We start from the raw sequence: 21,738 nt of genomic DNA, 5'->3' as shown, positions 1-21,738 counted from the left end.
AAGACTGCAGAGGAGAGGGGTAGGCAGGAAGACTTTCAGATCCCAGCACCCAATGCACATCACTCGATCTCGCACCAAGTATTTTCTGAGTTCCCTATGTATTGGAACCTGTGTTTTGCTGTGATGTATCTCATATGAAGTGTGTGGGAGAAGGATGAATTACACAGGAAGAGCCTCAGACAGCAAGTCAGTCTGAGAAAACCTTGGCCAAGCAGATCCTGGAGCTAGAGTAGAGAAGGAGTTCCTCTTCTTGACAGTGGATGAACTAGGACTTTCATGGAGTGTGATCATTGCCTTGGACATGGTTGGGGAAGGGGGGAGGAATATGATCCAGAGAAGCAGCAGCTGGAGCTGTCATTCAATTCTGCTGCTCCCTCCCCAAAGCATGATCCCCTGCTCTCCTTCCCCACCCCCATCCCACTGGCAAACCTGTCTGGGTACTGGAGCCACCTCTTGAATCCTCACTGTCCAGCTGTCCCCTTGCGCCTGGCAGAGCTATTTCCTTTTCTTTGCTATCCAGAGCCCGGTATATTTGCCCGTAATGAAAAACATAGTGAATGTATACGTAGCTGTTTCTTCTATTGGAATGTAATATCTTAAGAGCAGGGGCCATGATTTGTTTATTCTTCTATTCCTGTCACTCAGCTCAAAACAAATGCTAATTAATATTCAGATGACTCCCTGAATAAAAATCTAAATAAATGGACATAACATTTGTGATTTTTAAACTTTAGTTTTTAAATTGAGAATTTTAGATATTTTCTTGGACCTTTGTGGACAATAAAGCTAACTACTCTTTATAGGAAGGAAACTTCCAAACTGTATATCACTGTAGATATTTATGTGTTGCTGTTTTATATATACACAGATGTTTACATTTATATTTTGAATTAAAAAATTAGAACATGTATTTATTTAAGAAATTTATGTGAAATTAATTCTTTGTCTCAAAATAAGACCAATTGGTAAAAAATATGCTATTTATACAATTTCTACTTAATTTATTAAATCACAAACAATGTTCTTAATAAAAATTCTCATTCTTTTGCTTTGCAATACAGAGTGAAGTTCAGAACTTATGGAAAGAAAACTTGATTATTCTGGATACTGCAAAAAAATATGGCTATGAAGTGGTCGACACATTCACTATAACAATGGGGCGATACAAAGAGTTTTTGCAGGGGAACTGTGGATGCCATTTCCATGAGGTATTTATTCTGGATTTCTAATTTTTGTAGCTTTTGATTTTTTAAATTGTTCATTGTATTTTTAATTGCATTGTCAGTCTTATTTTGCATTAAAAAGCTAGGTCAGGAGGAAATTAAATAATGTGTTCGTCATCACTCAGCCGAAGCATGTAGTAATCACAATTCAAGATAACAAAATGAGGTGTTTCAAAAAAATAATAATATTTATGGAGACACTTAAAAACCAGTATCACTTGTCAATTCAAGCAAGAGCATGGGATCCTGGAGAGCACTTGTCTTGTCTAATAGACACCAAGCCTTCCCATGAGAAATTGTGCCCAAAGTGGCAGATGTCTTTAGTGCAGGCAGCTTGAATAACCAAACTATTGATATGCCAAACTATGAATGACCTTCCTCCTTTGGTTTAGTCAATGCATAACCAGAGGGCCTGTCTTTTGAGTAACTTTCCCCCTCAGCAGTGAAAATGATTTTATTTGTTTTTTCTTTTTTAAATATATTTTATTGATTATGCTATTACAGTTGTCCCATTCACCCCCCTTTATTCCCTTCCACCCTGCACATTCCCTCCCACATGCATTCCCCCCGCCTTAAGTTCATGTCCATGAGTAGTACATGTAAGTTCTTTGGCTTCTACACTTTCCATACTATTCTTAACTGCCCCCTCTCTATTTTCTACCTACCATTTATGCTACTTATTCTCTGCACCTTTTCCCCCTCTCTCCCCCTCCACCTCCACTGCTGATAATCCTCCATGGGATCTCTATTTCTGTGATTCTGTTCCTGTTCTAGTTGTTTGCTTAGTTTATCTTTGTTTCTGTTTTTTTAGGTTCAGTTGTTCATAATTATAAGTTTTTTGTTATTTTACTGTTTATATTTTTTATCTTTGTTTTCTTAAATAAGTCCCTTTAACATTTCATATAATAAGGGTTTGGTGATAATAAACTCCTTTAACTTGACCTTATCTGGGAAGTGCTTTATCTGCCCTTCCATTCTAAATGATAGCTTTGCTGCATAGAGCAATCTCAGATATAGGTCATTGCCTTTCATGACTTGGAATACTTCTTTCCAGCCCCTTCTTGCCTGTAAGGTTTCTTTTGAGAAATCAGCTGATAGTCTTATGGGAACTCCTTTGTAGGGAACTGTCTCCTTTTCTCTTGCTGCTTTTAAAATTTTCTCCTTCTCTTTAATCTTGAGTAATGTAATTATGATGTGCCCCTGTGTGTGCTTCCTTGGGTCCAACTTCTTTGGAACTCTCTGAGCCTCCTGGACTTCCTGAAAGTCTATTTCCTTTGCCAAATTAGGGAAGTTCTCCATTATTTTTTCAAACAAGTTTTCAGTTTTTTGTTCTTCCTCTTCTCCTTCTGGCACCCCTATAATTTGGATGTTGGAACATTTAAAGTTGTCTGGGAGGTTCCTAAGCTTCTCCTCATTTTTTTGAATTCTTGTTTCTTCATTCTGTTCTGGTTGAATGTTTATTTCTTCCTTGTGGTCCAAACTGTTGACTTGCATCAGTTTCTTTCCTGTCACTGTTGCTTCCCTGTACATTTTCCTTTATTTCATTTTTCGTAGCCCTCACCTTTACCTCTATTTTGTGACCATACTCAACCAGTTCTGTGAGTATTCTGATTACCAGTGTTTTGAACTGTGCATCTGATAGGTTGGCTATCTCTTCATCACTTAGTTGTATTTTTTCTGGAGCTTTGATCTGTTCTTTCATCTGGGCTTTTTTTTCTTTGTCTCTGCACGCCTGTGGCATAGTAAGGGGTGGAACCTTAGGTATTCACCAGGGCAAGGCTGTATTCACTTGGCTGCATTGTGGTGCTGTATGTGGAGGAGGGGTCTGAGAGGGAACAATGCCACTTGCTCAGCTCCCAGGTGGCTTTCAGTCCCTTCCTCCACCACCCACAAGCAAAGTGGGTCCTTCTGGTGCTGATTCCAGGTTGGGTGGATTTGTGTACATTCTAGGACCCTGTGGGTCTCTCCAGTGAATTCTCCCGTGAAGCTGGGAGTTTCTCCTGCTAACTCAAACCTCACAGGTTTTTTCAGTCAGAGGTTTTGAGACTTTATTTCCCTGTGCTGAAACCCTGAGTTGCCCCACTCCCCAGTTGTTCCTCCCGGTTTATCTGCACTCAAATGTAGGACCACCTGCACCACCAGCCTCTGCCTCACCCGGTCTACCAGCAGCTGCCTTGCCTGCCTGGGTCCTCTAGCTCCAGCTGCCCATCTCTGCCCCACCTTGTCATATGGATGAATATTTCTTCTTTAACTCCTTGGTTGTCAGACTTCCATACAGTTTGATTTTGTTTTGACTATTTTGACAGTTCCATGTCAGTTTTGGTTGTTTTTTTGTTTTTAAATTTGTTGTTGTCCTTCTTTTGCTTGTGCAAGGAGGCAAAGTGTATCTACCTACACCTCCATCTTGGCTGGAAAAAAATGATTTTATCTGTAATCACTAATTTAATAGGCTTCGCTGATAAGGTAATAAAATAATTTTATCCTTTCCCCTCTTGTCCTTTCAAACCTCTCTGTGGATTAACTTCTCTCCACTATTTGAATAAAATCTTGGTAAATCCCATAACTTAAAAAGCACTTTAAGATAATTAAAGGTCTCCAATCATTTTCAGGCAGCAGAAGAATATAATTTCAGTACTAAAACTGTGCAGGCCTGTGTTTATAGCACATAAAGTTATTTCCTTCTCCCAGCTCAGACCTACCTCTGTCTGGAAAGCCTGAAGTAGGAGAGAGGAAGCAAGGGGCTTCTTTTCTATTTCTTCACCTTGCTTTTCTACTTTTTTTCTCTTATCCCTTCTTCTCTGTGAGGATGTATTAGGGCAACAAAAGTCTTACTTGACTGCATAAGCATAATGATTGATGCTCCAATTATAACATGCTAATTTCTTCTTTTTAGGGTGCTTTTGTGAATTTCTTTGAAGGCACCTCCCACTGGGGTCCTATGAAAACAGTTTCCTCCACAGAGGCAATACCATTCATCCCTGCATTCCTTCCTTGGCTCTTTGAATTCTAATTGTCCATCCTTCTTTTTGGGGAGTCATGTTGTTCATCCAGAAATCCTCTTGGAAAATATTCAGAATGGCACTAGGCTTGCTATCCTCAATTGCCAACATTTGGTCTACAAGAAACACCCATGCATCCTTGCTCAGCTGTTGCTGGAAACACAGTCAGCCCCCAGTGCAGCCCTCTTTTTCTCTCTTTCTTGCTCTGGCTCTAACTCTCACTCTCTCACTTTCTCTGCCACAATAAAGCTGAGCTTCCACTGTCTTATACCAGTTCTATCACTCGCCAAGCTCCAGATAACACAAGTCCATCTTCAGTTGGTCACTGAAAGACTCTTCTCACTTAACTTAAAGCAACGGTGAAGCAGCTGCCCAAAAGGAAGAGAGACCGCAAAGCATTTGGAAAACTTCTTACATAGAAATTCTCTTACTTCATATTCACTTTCCAATTGTTTTCATGAAACGAGGATTTGCAAAATTGGATGCTTTCCATATTTTTACATGTTTTGCATATATTGTCCAGACATTGCTTTGGAATATGAAGTTACTTGGCTACTGCTGTTTTCTCTGGGTGTCAGGAGTTTGCTGAAACTGTGAAGGAGAGTGTCTCATTTGATCATCCTGTCAGATGTTGATTCACTCATTTGTTCTTGCTTGGCCTCCTTTGTAAACCAGGAAGCTATCATTACTGGGTTAACTAGTGAGATGACAACTAAAAGTTTCTTCTGGTCTTATTTTTCAGCCTTAAGATGCCTGCTGCAATTTATCCTGGCCCTCAGATTTTTATGAATATCCAAAAGTTATTGACACTGCATTGGTTCTTCTGTATGTTCTACTAATGCATTCATGTTACATTTTTATATGACAAATGGATCTGTATCACACAGCAGTGAATGTTTGCACCCACAGTAGAAATCATTTTTAAGTTTTAATCTAGAACGTGGAGCTTGGCCATGTTGTTGCAGAATAGATTTTAAGGTACAGCATACTGTGTGTCTACTTATTTCTGCCAAGAAAACATAACACCTTTTGGGTGCCTATCCTATTTGCAAAGATTCAAGACTTAGAAACACAAGAGAAGGTAGCCTGGAAGAGGGAAAAACAATGAACTTGCAACTGAGTCAGCCCAATATGAGTTGACCACAAAAACAAACCAAAAGTAGCCAAACTCACAGAAAATGGGGACTTTGAAAGATGACATACAACCCTGGCTTGTGTGGCTCAGTGGCTTGAGCACTGGCCTGCAAACCAAAGGGTCACTGGTTTGATTCCCAGTCTAAGGCACATACCTTGGTTGCAGGCCAGGTCATCCCCAGTAGGGGGTGCGCAAGAGGCAACCACACATTGATGGTTCTGTCCCTTGCCTTCTCCCTCCCTTCCCCTCTCTCTAAAAATAAATAAATAAAATCTTTAAAAACATTCTTTAAAAAAAGGAAAGAAAGATGACATACAGATTGGCTTTTTGGTCTCTTTTAGGAGAGATTTATTTATTTATTTTTCATAAAATGTCTTCAATTAGTATTTGAGAGGAGGGTATCTGTTTTTCTTTTTCTCTTTAGTGCTCTGGAAGTCTAAAAAAGAAGTCCCCCAATGATTGCCAGCATGGCTGCAATTAAAAACAGAAGATGCCCTTCCCACATGATTCCATTACACCTACCTCCTGCCACAGCAACAGCCAGTTGACACTAATAGTTATGGAATTTGAGAACTACAAAAAAAGACTTTTTGAACCACCAGAACTAGAAAATTGGACTGTAATTATTAATAATAAAAACTATTGTTAATTGTATAATAATGATTTAAGCATGTCAGGTAACACTATTTCACTTACTTAATTTTACAATTTTTGTGTGGAAATATTGGATACAAATTACTTTTTCTTAAACTCTACTTTTTTTAATCCTCACCTGAGGACATGTTTATTCATTGATTTTAGAGAGATGGTAAAGGAGGGAGAGAAAGAAGGAGAGAAACTTCCATGTGAGAGAGAAACATTGATCAGTTGCCTCTCGCACTCACCCTGACGGGAGACCAAACCCACAACCCAGGCATATGCCCGGACCTGGAATTGAGCCCACAACCTTCCAGTTTATAGGACGATGCTCCTGTCAACTGAACCACACTGGCCAGGGCTCTTAAACCCTATTTTTAATGTGTGCTATGTGGAAGGCAAGCTATATAGGTATGCTCCGAATTATCTCAATTGATTCTAAAGCAGTGTTTTCCATTTTGAAGTTTTCATGTTTGAGTCAACATATTTCAAAGAGCATTTGCCTTTCTAGTTACCACACGGAGCTGATAAGATCATATTTCTCAACTGACTTCCTTCATCACAAAATCTCAAAACTTATTCATCACTTAGGCATAATTGTTGCTTAACTTTTGAACAATTTGTACCACTTGTACTTCAGGAAGTTTCTACTGCTGACACAGATGTTTTATAATCTTTCTAAATCATCACCCAACATCTTAAATCACTGTTAGCTTGTAAACAATCAAGTAAAGCTAAAGCTTCTTGAAAAGAGTGGTTTTATGATAAATGTAGCAAGCCAGGAAAAGTAGATGATCAGTCTCAAGCAAAAGGTAGAAATAATAACCATTTTTCCCCTGTGTGCTCATCTTATGAGCTGGCAAAGGAATTTATCATACAGTGATTGCAAGAATTAAAATCAGCACTATTAGAGCCCTAAGAATTTGGATTTGGGAGCCTTGCATCTTCTGGTGTTCAATTACACCATCTCCACAACAGATTCACAGACACCTGAGAAGGACTGGTATAATCATTACAGTAAGATCTTGATGTGTCCTCTTTGATTTGTGGTGAGAATTCGGCCACAGACATAACAAGTCTGCTCCAGTGGTCTCTAGTTGCCACAGGTGAAAATGAAGGGCTTGGGATGTCTCTCTCATGGAAAGGCACCAAGAAAGAATACATTGCCACCACAAATTTATAAATAATTTTCCAACTGGTGTGCATCAGTTTTGACTAAAATGACCACACTGATTAGAAAAGCAGGTGTATCTCTTCATGGGTAGAGATAGAATTTTGTTTTCTCAGTGTTTATGTAGGACAACACATAGGATCCAGGTAGCTCTTGCCCAAGAGTGGTGTTTGGATGATGCCTTTAGTTATGTGGCAAACATGTACTGTCAACAAGCTAAAACCTGGAAAGGATGAAAAATATTATCAGCCCAAACCTAGCTGCAGAAAGGGCAAATCCACAAGCAATTACTCTGTGATTATTAATTAGTCTAATCCAGGGATTGTCTACCATTTTCATTGCATAGCCCACATAAATTAATTACTAAAATTCTGCAGCACACCAAAAAATATCTTTTTTACCAATCTGACCAAAAAAATAGTATAATTGTGATTTATTCATACCAGATGGCTCTTGTTGTGTTGGCTACTACTGTTATTTTTATTTGATAGTCTAAGGGAAAAGAGTTCAGTGGATTGCATGTTTTAAAAATTCTTGCGGCACACCAATTGAAAATCACTGGGCTAATCATTTGTACAAACCTTATATGATATCTCTGTTTTCTGGCAGATGTAACTACAGCTTTTGGCTCACATACACACAAAAGACACCCTAAAAGAAGACCCCTCTGGCATCACCACCATGCTCTACAAGCAGCAGGTTCCTATGATTCTGGCACCATGGAGAAAAGAGATTTTCAGTTCTTTATCAGAGATGATTTTCCATTATTATTTATCTTTACTATATACACATTATTTAATCCCTTTTCATTTTTTTCAAGGTTGGGGTCCAACCCAATTCTATCATATTTATTTTATTTATTTACTTTTTATTGTTGTTCAATTACAGTTGTCCTCATTTTCCCCTCTATTACTCATTATTTAATCTTAATTAAATAAACAAAAGTTTATCTGGCCTAGAAATATTTTCTTTCTGTATTACAGGCCTAAAGTTTTTCTCTTTCTCCTTCAGACTTTAAAAGTTTATCATGAACATAATGAAAAAAAAAACCTTTCTAGTTTATCTATCTAAAAAACTGAAATAATGACTTTTAGAGAAAAAAGAACAATTGATCCCAATAGTGTTAGCTTATATCCCAGAATTTAACTATCAGCATGGCTATTTTTAATAAATTCACAATGGCAAGTTAATTCATCAGTTTTTGAGTGCTTGTGTAAGCATTGTGTTAACTGATATAAAATGAGCCAGGAGGATATTTTGCACAATTCCCATAAGCATCTCAGCTGATCCTGTCCCCAAAGAAAGAATGAATTTTTCCTCTAAACTTTCTTCTTCTCTGGTATTCCCAAATTTACTCTGTTGAGCTATCACATACAAACTAGAGTCATCCTTTGCTCCTCCTTATCTTTCTCCAGCCTCCTTACAACCTCCAAGCAGCTTGCTACCAGGACATTTTTATCTCCTAAATTTCTCTGAAGTTTTTTTCCTATACTTTGTTCCAATTACCTCCACCTTGTTTTTCCCTTTGCTTAGTCATGCCATGCTTGTTTTCTGAGTTCAGTTCTTGACCTAAACAGTAGTGATGCAAAAATAAATGAGACATACTCTGTTCCTTTGAGATACCATAGTAGGAGGGTCAACTATAAAAACCCATATTATTATACAATGTGGCAAATGGCAAGTTAGACATATAAATAGGATATTGTAAAAGCACCAAGAGGGAGTACCTAACCCAATCTGTGGACTGAGTGAAACTCTTGAAAACTTTCCAAGTTGATGGTTAAAGAATGAGTAGACCCTAGTAAAGGTAATAGGGTGATGGTGAAAGAAGGCCAAGGTAAAAAGTTGTTGGCAAAGGAAGACCATTCCAATCCTACGGGACAGTATGAACCAAAGTTGCTCTGAAATAACCTGACATTCTCAGGGAATCACAAGTAATTCTGTATATTGTAGAACAATCATAAAAGGGCATTGGGAAAAGCAAGCTAGGTTCAGATCATGGTAAGAGATTGGACTTTATCCCATAGGTGATAAAGAGCCAATGAAAGGTTTTAGAGAGACTTGAGATGGTCACATCTTTGTTTCAATTAGGTAAATATGATAACAGTGAAGAGGGAAGATTTGAAGAGGATTAAATCAGGGAGAGAAGTTAAGAGACTTTCAAAAGTCAGGTGAGAGGTGATGAAGGCTCACTCAAACCAGGACAGGGTAGGCAAATAAAAGGGAGAAACAGACAAATACAAGCCCTAGGTCTTATCTGTGGCATGAGGGAGTAGGAAGAATCAAAGACAATTCCCTACTTGAGTGATGGATTAGAGAGCTCAACGGGCAATTGAGACAGAATAACTGAGAAGGTGCCAGCTTAGGGGAAAGATGATGAATGCAGTTTTGAACATGTTGTGTTTGAGATGCCTGTAGGACATCCAGGTGGAGATCTATCACACACAGTTGGAGATACAAGAGACAGGGTGGGGCTGGAGCTAAAAAGTTGGAAGTAATCAGAAAATAGATAATAGTTTAAACCATAAAAATAGATCATCTAGAGAAAGTGAGTAGAAGAAGAAGAGCTAAGGAAGGAACTCTTGGAAATACTGACATGTAAGCAGTTTGGGGAAATGAGAGCATTTGAATATAGACAATAAACTGTTAGAAGATAACTCTGATAGAGTGTGGTGCCCCAGAAAGCCAAAAAGTGAAAATTTACAAGAAGAGATCGAAACAGGGGTAATATTGTCAAATGTAATAGATCTATTAAGATGGGATTTTTAAATAATCATTGATTTTAGCATTGAGAAGGTCCTTTCTGATCACAATAAGAGTAGTTTGGGGCCCTGGCTCAGTAGCTTGAGTGATGGCCTGCAAACCAAAAGGTCGTCAGTTCGATTCCCAGTCAGGGCACCTGCCTGGGTTGCAGGCCAGGTCCCGAGTAGGGAGCACGTAAGAGGCAACCACACATGATGTTTCACTCCCTTTCTCCCTCCCTTCCCCTCTCTCTAAGAATAAATAAATAAAATCTATTTTTTAAAAAAGAATAGTTTAATTCAGTAAAATATTGTGGCCATAAATTAGACAATAGATTGAAGAGGTATAAAAAGTGAGAAAAGGGGGCTGGTAAAGCCTTTCAATTAGTAAAAGTAAGAAGTAGGGAAAGACCTTGAATTTAGAACAGAAAATGGTCTGGGGCAGTTTATGGGCAGAGGGGGAATTATCAATACTAAGGGAAACATTAAAAATACAGAAGGGAATAGGACTGCTGGAATAAGGCCCCTGATTACATGGGAGAGGATCAGGTCAAGGACACTGACAAATAGTTAGTAGGGTGCTGATAAATGAACAAGGTGAGCTGGATGGTCTCTTCTTCCCTAGATTGTTGCAGTATTTTCTTCCTGGAACATTCACTTTCACTTTCTTGAATTCATCCTTCATACCCCCACCAGGATATTTCTATACTTCAAATCCAGTGTTGTTATTTAAAGTCTTTTAATGGCTCTTTAACTAGAGGAGTTGCAGAAGCTTTTACTGACTTATTCCAGTACCCCTTTTGTATAAAATAGTGTCCATTCCATCATCTGCAGTTGAATCCTAGTCTTTTTTCCAGGATGATTACATTAGAGATGAGTGCCTGGTGAGAATGAATTCATACCTTAAGGGAGTCCAGTCTTTTCTGCAATGGTTTGGTTTTAAAGCCTGCTCCAAAGGGAGTATCCTGTATTGGATGGTGATAACACCAATTATATCAGGATCTCTCTTTTAAGGCAGATGATTAAATGGAGCAGGAACACAGAGAGTGTCAGTCACTCTATATTGAATGAGTGTTATGACCCCATGAGGCAGCTATTCATCCCAGCCTCTGCAGTACAGAAGCTAGAATGTCAGTATGCTTATGGAAGAGATGCTGACCCATCACTATTTCATGTTCTTTGCAATAAACTGAGGGCTTACTGCCAATCTTTAAGAGCCAAGCTAAGATGGACTTTGAACTGTCTTGATGTACATTTCCTATTCTATGTTTTAATGGTCTAGCCTGGTGAAAGCAGGACCTGTGGTTTGGGACATACTGTGTACGCCTCCACTTTAAGGATTCTCAAATAATATTAGTATATTAAATGATCCCAAAAGCTCTACAGCAAAAAGACTATTGAGCTTAGTTCAATCCAATTTTTCCCAAACTTTTTTGCCCACAGAACCACTTTTCTTTTTTTTAATAACTATTAACACCTCACTAAACACACTTGAGGGAAACTAGTGTAAAGGGTAAAGTCTAAAATCATGTCTGGAGTACAGATTAAAAGTGGCAGATTGACCGCAAGCATTTATCTTCTTTTCCACTTGAAACTCCACTTAAAAGGCTTTAGAAGCATAAAGCTATTCACTACCACTCCCCCCAAAAAAGACAGAGTAAGAAATAACTCAAAACAGATAAGAATCCAAGTTCATTTTAGGAAGTTTGCCCTAGCCTCCAAAGGAAGTTATAATGTAAAGGGTCTTGAGAGGAAAAACAGCAAGTAGAGGTGTGACCCCAAGGAGCCGAGCACTGAGGAAGGCAGAGCTAAGGCACAGGTCAGAAAAATGTGCTGAAAAGTCTGTACACAAAACTGGTGGGCCCTGAGACCCTTCCCCCACCCCTGCAGTCAAGAACCTACATCCATATATATGATTTCTTTTAAAGTTGAACAGCAGAGAGTCTGGACTCAGAAACACAATTATAGTAGCAAAGACAAATTAATCCGGAGGCTAGAGCGGGAAAGATGAAAGGTGAAACCCCTAAACTTCTTCCCAAACTCCTAGAAGACTGGCAGACAGGCACAAAACTCCTCTGGACAGGAGGATGGAGAGTTCTTCTGTCAAGAAGTCGAAGGTCCCCATAGGTCTTCTTTAAAAGGGCCAGAGTAGTGCTGAGCATGTTCCTACAATGAAGCCAGCAGTTGGAAACCTGGGTCCACACAAATTGTTTCTAAGTTACATTTCAGTTTCTTATTCTTAAACAAAAATTTGAAATTTAAGAGAGATAGGATGGAAACAAATACCTGTGAGTTAGGAGCAAAATAGATTCCAAGAGCCAAGATGCATGTATAAATTGAGCAGGGTAGGAAATTAGCTTATGATCAGACTATTGAAGGTCATTCAAATAGTATTGAGAATTCAGTAATATGAATATTCAGCTACTTAGGAAATTTAGTTTAATACAGGAGGGTGAGTTAGTATCTGGGGAACTGCAGAGGAGCACAAGATAGAACCAAGAGTTTAATATTGAATTGGCTTGTTGGTAGCCCCTTATAATCAACCTCCCCACGTTCCCACCTCAGAGCAGAATTTGTTCCCAGATCTGGGAACTGAGCTCTGTCTAGAGACAGGATTTAAAAGGGCTCAGCTGCCAGAACAAGAAGAGCTGGAGTTTTGGACTGAGACACTGCGGATCTGGAATCACCAAGAACAACAACAAAAAAACAAACTTCATTCCTAAAGAAAACTTTAGTCTTGCCCTCTAATCCTCAGCATCTTTGACCCATTCAGAAGTTGGACTCCCTTCAGTCAAAACATAGCTTATTTCATGTGGCCATAATTAAATATTTGGGGGAGTGAACAAATTTTTATTATCTTAAAAAAGTGAAGGATTTCCTGAAATGGAATTATGAATTATAAGGACTGACTGCTAGCTATTGTTCATCATATTATTTTTATTCCATTTTTGTAAATTCTTAGACTGCTTATTGAGGTGCTTATAAGTTTATGACAGGATCTTAGATTAATGCCCCATCTGCAGGACGACTGTACCAAATAAGGACTTCAACTGTGTACATTCATCTGGAAAGACTGCATTAGCACATTCTGCCTGGTCAGTCTCCTGTTTTCCAACCCTAGGAAGCCATTACCCTCCGTCTTCTTCAGATCCCACTGATGACTGTGAAACATGCTTGTAGTCAGAACACCTTCCCTAATCCAGTCGAGGAAGATTTTGGAACATTTGCACCACTGAAAATTGTTTCCTATTTTGTTCTGTGGCTCTGGAAACACATCAGAAGTTCTTTGGGTGTTATTCAGGTCAAGATCAGTTTTAGGAAAGGTATTTGCTTCTAATCTGCCTGACACTTTTCCAACTCACCAAGCTTTCTTTGTTTGTACTGGCTTTTTGAAAATTCAAAGTTATTGCAGTGCAGCAATTACTTGAAATAGTAATACACTCATCCTGATGAATATTTATGTGAAACCAGTTTTGAGTGTTGAAGTTACATGCATTTAACAGTATAACTTGCAAAGTTAGTTTTGGTATGTATTTTATGACAGTTTTTCATTTGTTTCGTAAGTCTTGTAATAGCCATGTGCCAAGCAAGTCAAGTTGAATTGTGGCTATTTGTTTTCCTTATAAAATGTCTGTGTCCTCAAGTCCTTGTTTATGTGGAGATGTGGAAAGGTCTGCCATCATAACCTGTGAGATCTTTTAGTGTATAAGAAACTTATGAAAATGTAAAAGTTACTTCTATGTGCCAAATCACAGAATTTTAATTCTTGTTATACTGAGTCATAGAAAAATTTGACCATCTACATACCTTGTAATATCTCATATTTACAGAATGTAATTCTAACTCCAAAATTACTATTCTCTAAGTTTCTATAACTAATATATTAAAATATATCATTGTTTTGAAACACTGTAATCTTCACTTGAAAGTTTATTTCTCTATGAAACAATCTAAACTTTGAACATTGCTGTGAGAAAAATTTTATGATTACACTCATACTTGTGATTATAAAACAATGCTCATCCAACAGTTTATCACACTTTCTGGAGAACAATTGCCCTTCACTATCTCTTCCTAATTTTAAGTATAATTTGACAGAATAAATTCAATAGGAAAATAACAACAAAAACTTAAAGACAAGAGGTTACTTTGGATTAAAGTGGGGGAAAATGTCATTTAACAGTCATTTAAAGTAATGTAAACATTTGCCAAAGCACATATACATGTATGATTAATCATATGTAGTAGTTCCTTATTGCTCTAGGTAGACATGTCTCTTTCTCAGTGGTGGCATCATATGCACTGAGATTTGAAGAGGCATTTGGAAGTGTCAGACTATTAGGATTTGTCTCTGATTGAGGTGACCACTGTACACAAACATCTACAGTCTTTTGTCTCTGGTTCAAGGCCTAAATCTTTCACTGATGTTTTCTAATGGCTCATTTTTTGCTTTATTATTATTATTATTATTATTATTATTATTTCGTACCAGAGGTAAACTAACATTTGTTTTGTTAACAGCTCTCTTTGAAAGCCACATTCCAGTTGACACTTTAGTTAGATTTTCATGATCCCAAATGGTCCTCTCATTTTGGGAAGGACCCAAGTGGGCACATTTCCACACATGAGATCAAAGGAAAGGAGCAAGTAGCTCTTTATTGTACAGGTATCAAACATTTTTCACTTGTATAATATTTCCAAGCCTTAAAATTATAGCTTATTCTTTTTCTTCCACTTTAGAATCCATAAAAGGAGGTGAAATAAGGTAATATTTTGAAATTCAGATATAATAGTGTGACACCAATGCTGGATACTGAATTTTACAAATAAGTTCAAAGAAATCATAGCCTGTGAGCAGATTATCATGCCTATCATAAATTAGCACTAAGACTTTTTAAAGTCCTACAGAACTATTCATTACATGGAAACAACATGGTGCCTGACCTTGGGAGCTGGTCTCAGACAATGTCTTTGAAGTCATTTTGTTCTTGTTCTTACTTCAAGTATCTTAGACATGTGTCTTTATATAGTCCCCTTGAGGGTAGGGACCATATCAGAATTACTCCTTGTGTTTCTCAACGCAGAGACCTCTGGAGATTAAAAAGTAGATAATACATGGAAAAAAATATATAATTAAATTTTCACTTTATAAGACATGGCATTATTTGGCTTCTCTTCTACTGTTTCTCTATTATTAAAGGATTACATGGATTCTTACTAACTCTAAAAATTAAAAAATTAGTATTTACAATTAAAAAACTCCTACCCTTACACTATATATATCTCCCAATTCTCACCCCCTTCTCCATTGGAGACTCTACTAGCAGTTTGGCACAGAACTCCATTTTAAACATGCTCTCTTGATTTTAATCCCATGCAGTTAAAACTATTATACTGCCAACATTTATGGTCACTGGACTTACATTGCATTGGGCTTTATTTAAAACTACCATATTTCTTCATAAACATTTTAGGGACCAGTAGCAGTTCATTAAATGTGTTTTAATCTGCAGAGTGAACATTCCTATTCTTTCTCTCTCAGTATTCAGTTCTGCTCATACTTGGCTTATACAACTAACAAACTCAGTGAATGGTTGTTGGAGGTTAATCCCATTTGTATTGATGAATAAATGTCTGGTATTGAATGTCCCCCTCATTACTACTGTTTTTCTTTCACAGATGGCCTTGGTTATTTTAGAGTTTTTTTGCTCAGTTTCTTTCAAATCCTGCTGTGATTAGCATTGTAGTTGCACTTTATTTAGTTTGGGAGGATTTGTCTTTCTATTTGCTTATGTTTTCTTTCATGTCTCATTAGACTTTTGATGTATTCTTTACCTGCATTACTGTTGGACTTAATGATGTTGTTTCAATAATATAATGGGATATTTTATGTTGTATATTTCCTATGAATTATCAATAGAATATAGAAAAGATATATTATTTTTAAGTATTACATTTTAGTATCTCATTATTTTTCAGTAGATTATTTTGGGTGTTCATGTAAATGATAGTATAGCCACAAATAGTATAGCCACAAATGTTTAGTATGCCACTAAACATTTTATAACATTGAAACTTGCACTCCTGAAATAAATTGTATGTACTAGTGGCATAGTATAGAATACTGCTGGATTTTTTTAAAGTTTCCTGGATTCAATTTACAACAGAATTTGGGGAGAATTGTTTTACATCTATATATTGACAAATCAAAATGGAAATAATTCTTTTTCTGTACATTTGTCAGCTTTCAGGATTCGGTACCAGTTTGATACTGAGTTATCAAGAGAATTAGAAAACTTATCATCTTTTATAATTTCCTGAAAAACAGTATTGAAAGTACACCAACTGCATTAAGTTGCCATGCCAACCCGGGCATGCGTGTAGGCGCCCACTAGGAAAGGGAGCACTGACACTGCAGGTGGCAGGAGGCCGGCCCTCAGAACCCAAGGGACATCCCATGTTTCATTCTCAGAGATCAGCTTAGTGATTTAGAAAGAGAAGTACATTATCAAACTTTCCATCATGATATGGCAAAATATTGACTTTACTCCTGAGTGAAAGCATCTGCTTCAGCAGATGCACTGGAAACATGCATTTTTTGTGTGTCTCTTTTATGAATCACACTGAAGGTTGTTTCATTCATCTACACTAGCATTATCCAGCCTTTGTAATGCAACTTTAAACGCAGCCCTGAAATCACACAAAACATTCAAATAATGCTTAAAGTACTATAACCTTTTGCATTGGGATGCACTTATTTTTTTAATCTTACAGGTAATTAGCATGCAGATCATCAGGCAACTGCAAAAGCCAGAATGTGAGATAAAATTATATAAACAAAAGTAAACTTATTTTGGCTTCAGAACACTATAATAATATTTTCTCAGGGTCGGATGTAATATTTATGCTGAAGTGTTTCCTTAAATAAACTTTTAAAATGTTTACTAATCTTGCTATCATTGAGTACAGACCTCTCCCCAAATGGACAAAACCTTAGGAAAACATCGGGGCACCTCCCAGCCTATCATATTTAAAGCTATAGTACAACCAAACAGAGGTAGGAGGAGCTGCACACAAGAGAAACTTACAGCCTTGGGACCTGGAATATTAATCAGTGGGTAACTGCAAACTGAGCCCTAAATTAGGATCCATAGGGATTCCTTACCACAAACCGCTGATTTCACTGGACTTCTCAACAATCATGGCCTCTGAGGGACTGATCATGAAAAGCAAAACCTCCCATAGCTACTGGAAAACAATTCATTTCTTTGGAGTTAGCAGAGTATAATTGGTTTTAAAACACATTGCTGTTAACATTTTTTCTTCAAAAATGAGAATAGCTTCAATGTTTTTATGATTATGAAGTAATGTCCATTTATTTTATTAATTTTTAAAAGTCAAGACTGAAAGTTACAACGAATACATTCTACTTTTATTAAAATTATTGGGGTGACATGAGTTAATAAAATTATATAGGTTTTAGGTGTACAATTCCATGACACATCACCTGTATATTGTATCTGCATCTGTACAGACAAGTAAAGGGTTATTATCTTAACAAGGCATAGGCTGCTCCCCCAGTTCCATCACTGGCTAGGCACCCAGAGAAACGAAACTGCTAACTATAGCAGTGTCACCTTATGAGTGCAATGGAAAAATAATTTTACTCTAAAATAGTTTGAGTTGCCATTCTCTAAAAGGGTGCCATGACAGATTTAGAGTACCATGTTTGCATCAGTGATTCACAAAAGGCACGTTCACGTCCTATATGCCATAGCATCTGGCTTGAACATGTACACACACACACACACACACACACACACAGCAGTGCAGTAGAGGAACACCTGCAACTCTTCCTTAGTTATACTGGGTACAGCTGCCCTGAGGTAAGAAAAGTGGCAGAATTCTAACCTAAATCTTTTCCTTTTCTAAAAAAACAAGATACTCTGGTTCTTGGTCATGATAATGCCCTTTGGGCAACATCTGTGTGATTGAAATGATGCTTGAGTTTGCAAGTTAGTTGCAACACTCTACACACAGCTCAAATGCCCTTAATGCTGCCTCACTATTTTCTTTTGTTCTTGATTTGCAGGTCGTGAAATCAAAGTTATCCAAAGAAAATCACTTTATTAAAATAAAACAATCAAGAAATCATACTGTGGGGAAATATTTCAGCAATCAAAGCAAACTACAGCAACAACGAGATGCTGTAACCAATGTTCAATCACCATATCATGTCAGAGGTCCAATCAATCAGGTTTACTCTGAAATCCTACTCAGCAGGATGTGTGTGAGTAAAGGAACTGTGTAGACTCCCTGGAGGAGGACTGAATTTGGACTCGAAGACAAACCACTCACTTGGATGATCGCCTAAGAACCAAATTCTCTGCATCAAGTGTATTTAAGATTCACTGCATGCACTCATGCACACCAGCACACACACACACACCAATGCACACATTCCTATAAAGGTAATGACACTTTTTTCTTACAGCTTTGTAAAGTTAAGATGTGCACTTAAAATCAGTTGGTTATCTATGTGGGGGACAGAGCTAGAAAAAGGTTACTGGAGATATAATATGAACAAGAACCATTGTGGGCTAGGTGTTGCATAGTGATAATCAAGAGAAACATTGACCTGACCAGCAGGGCTCAGTTGGCTTGGAGCATCATCCTGTAACTGAAAGATCATTGATTCAATTTCCGGTTAGGGCACATGTCCAGGTTAGGGGTTCAGTTGGGGTACATGCAGGAGGTAGCCAATTGTTATTTCTCCATCAATGTTTCTCTCCCTTTCTCCCTTACTCCCACTCTCTTGAATGAGAGTGAAATAACCCTTAAAAAAGAGAGAGAGAAATACAGACACTTGAATTATGTGGAAGAAAGGATAATGCTCTGAGTATTGTGTTATTTTCTCTATCACTACATTAATATCGAAAAGGGTAAAAAAGTAACTACATTCCACTTGTAAGAAGGGATTGCACCTGTATCCTTTACTAGGGGAAAAATGTGGTGTTTATGATGGCTTCTGCTTTGTGAATGTAATGCTTATTTTAACAAATTTTTCCTATGATTTTTAAATTTTATAACTGAAAGGAAAAAACAGGAATGCTCCACAAAGGACTTCTAATAGATTTTATGAAAGAGATAAGAAGTGTAATAATTATAATGAAAACATCAGTATGTATAGCTTTGCACTCTTTGTCATTTTCATTAACATTCCCTCCTATTCTGTCCCTGAAGCTGGATGGGTGACTGCAGTCTGAGTTGATTAAACATGTAATTTTAAAGTGTGAAACAAAGTGTAGCTCCTCATGTATACTTTGTTTCATTGATGATATTGTTTAAGAGAAATTTGGCTGCCATTAGAGCCCTATATAATGTAAGATTACAATTACATTTTATGTAAATATTTTACAAAGGATTAGGCATTCTCAAGTGCACAGGCATTTATTTCCACAAAGCATTTGTATATACCCACAAATACTCCTATGTTACTAGTAACTATACTTTTATTTCCCTGAATAAATGTATCTAATCCAAATTTAGAGTAGGCATAAATTACTTTTATTAAAACAATTACATACATGTAAAACACATCTGATTCTAGTATTGAGAATTTTTCCTTCCATATTCTAATTTTAAAACAGTAAATTTCCTTATTTCACAAATGTTTCATTGTGAGATAACATCTCACAGTTACAATGGTTTTTAAGGGATTATTTTTATTTTTGGGGAAAAAAGAGCTGAGAGGGTTAATTCAACACATGGCTGAAATTACCAAATGTACAGATACCTCAATTTTATTGCCTTATAAAAAATAAAACTATTTTGATCAACCAGTTCCTTACTATGAATATTCACCTCCTTTAAATATTCTATTTTTATACATATATTTTTATATGAAAGTAACATGAATTTATATATAACTGTTTTAAATTATATTTAAGTACAAACATCACAATATAAGCAATATATATTCTCATTTGATAGATGATAGATTTTTAAAAATAATGGTACTGAATTCACTTTTAAAATGAGTTTTTTCCTAATACCTGTAGCTACATGTAAGCATTGTTTTTAGGTTTTCATTTTTTTTTTTGATGAAGTAAGATGTTGCCAATTCATGCAGCTTCTCTGAGTTTTAATGTATTATGTTCTCTGTAATAGGGTTATAGTCAGTGGATGTTTCTTGCAATTTACTGTCAACCTAATTGTGATTATCTGAGATTTGTCTGGCATTTACCTCTTCACCACTGAAATAATGATGGATTTTAGACATAAATGTAGTGATGGTATTAATAAATGTCTTCTTAGTCATACTCTGTGTTCAGAGCACCTTTTATTTCCTTACTGTCGGTGTACAAACATGCAAATGTTGAGCACTTGGTACAGAGATTATCATGCAGGCTCAAATATTGGAGTGTGGTTGATGAGATAACTATACTTTAACCCTGATATTTTCTAAGTTTTCATCAGATGAACTCCCAGCTGAACAGTGACCAAAGCTTTTGAACATGGTGCTGTAATAAACTTTTTCATTTTTTACGCTAAAGCACTGAAATGCTAAGAATCATTTTAGTTACTCCTTAATTGAAAAAAAAACACTACAGTGTATTTTACCTTGGGGAAATAGTTGTGTGTATATGGGTGTGTATTTGTATGTGCTTAGCAAGTTAATGATTGAGTGTAAAAAATAAGAGTAGGCATTTTAATATATTTTTAGATATAAAAGTTAAAAGAAGTGTATTTTTGGTAAAACTGATTAGTATCCAATCTAAACTGAACTAAACTAAAGAAAACATTTATAATATTAAAAGTCAAGAATAACTGCCTAAGTATTTCCAAGCATCACTGTTGACCTTGTGGGCGTGTGTGTGTGTGTGTGTGTGTGTGTGTGTGTGTGTAACAGTGTGGTGTGCCACTGTCAGCCGTCCAAGTGAGCGAGTAAGATCCTGGAGGGACAGAGGAAAAAGAAGGGCCCACTACTGCTTGCTGGTTGCATTTACACTTGGGTTATTTAATCTTCCTCATGATCATTGGCCCATGCCTAGCAGTCATCTCTGCAAAACAATGATTCCTACTTGGAAAACAGTGGTGAAAAAATCACTGATTTTTGAAATGGAAATCATTCCTGTAATGTTTATTGGGGAAAATATAACACTGTTAACACTGTTATGCATCAAGGTTGCTCCTCTTAGTTCCATTTCACTGAAAGATTCCTGGATACAAAAACTGGTCAAAAACTATGTAACCCAACAAGAGGTATTTCAAAGCTGTAATACTTTGGTATTAGGGGGTGGTGGGAGGGGGAAGCAGGAGTCTAATGTAAAAATAAGGTTAAGAGCATGGCAAGATGATCAGGGATAGGGTCTTATTAAATATTATCTTATGGCACAGGTGGCAAACACAAGGCCCGCAGGCCGAATCTGGCCCTCCACCTTGTTTTATCCCGCCCAACACCTTGTTTCTACCCAGCTGCAGTGTCGAACTCTCAATGAACTGTTGAGTAGTTACATTTATACAGTCCTAAAATTACATTCGGTCCTTTGAAGGCGACCTCGAGGCTGATGTGGCCCCAAGTGAAAACGAGTTTGACACCCCTGTCTTATGGGCTCCTTAAGTAGAGCAAATACGGAACAAAGCATCAGTATCTAAAAATTTCCTCTGTGAATTTTCCTCTTATAACCAGAAACAAATAAAAAATGTCATCAAAATTAGTGGCCAGGATTAAGTATTTAAAAAGAACAATGTAACTTTGGGTAAGTTCATATGGGCTGATAATTTTGATAACTTCAAAAGTATGTATGCAGCACAAAATGATATGACAGCA

At 37.1% G+C, this 21,738-nt stretch overlaps 1 protein-coding gene across 3 annotated transcripts in view; it reads left to right on the top strand.

Moving 5' to 3' along the window:
• CPED1 (cadherin like and PC-esterase domain containing 1) overlaps window positions 1-20,227 on the top strand; it is a 273,386-nt gene extending 253,159 nt beyond the window's left edge. For 2 of the 3 annotated variants that reach the window (XM_045847151.1, XM_045847144.1), the window contains exons 22-23: window positions 1,062-1,208; window positions 17,998-20,227. In XM_045847151.1, the coding sequence (XP_045703107.1) occupies window positions 1,062-1,208; window positions 17,998-18,216 (366 nt within the window). In that variant the 3' untranslated portion in view covers window positions 18,217-20,227. Of the gene's footprint in view, window positions 1-1,061; window positions 1,209-5,781; window positions 5,906-17,997 lie in introns of those variants that run through there. The other variant, XM_045847161.1, reaches the window with a different exon arrangement.
• Window positions 20,228-21,738: the final 1,511 nt, after the last annotated feature.

This window comes from Phyllostomus hastatus, unplaced genomic scaffold (genome assembly GCF_019186645.2).
Source record: "Phyllostomus hastatus isolate PE091 unplaced genomic scaffold, TTU_PhHast_1.1 phas_contig_118, whole genome shotgun sequence".
NCBI lineage: Eukaryota > Metazoa > Chordata > Mammalia > Chiroptera > Phyllostomidae > Phyllostomus > Phyllostomus hastatus.
This window is presented reverse-complemented; position numbering and strand designations above follow the sequence as displayed.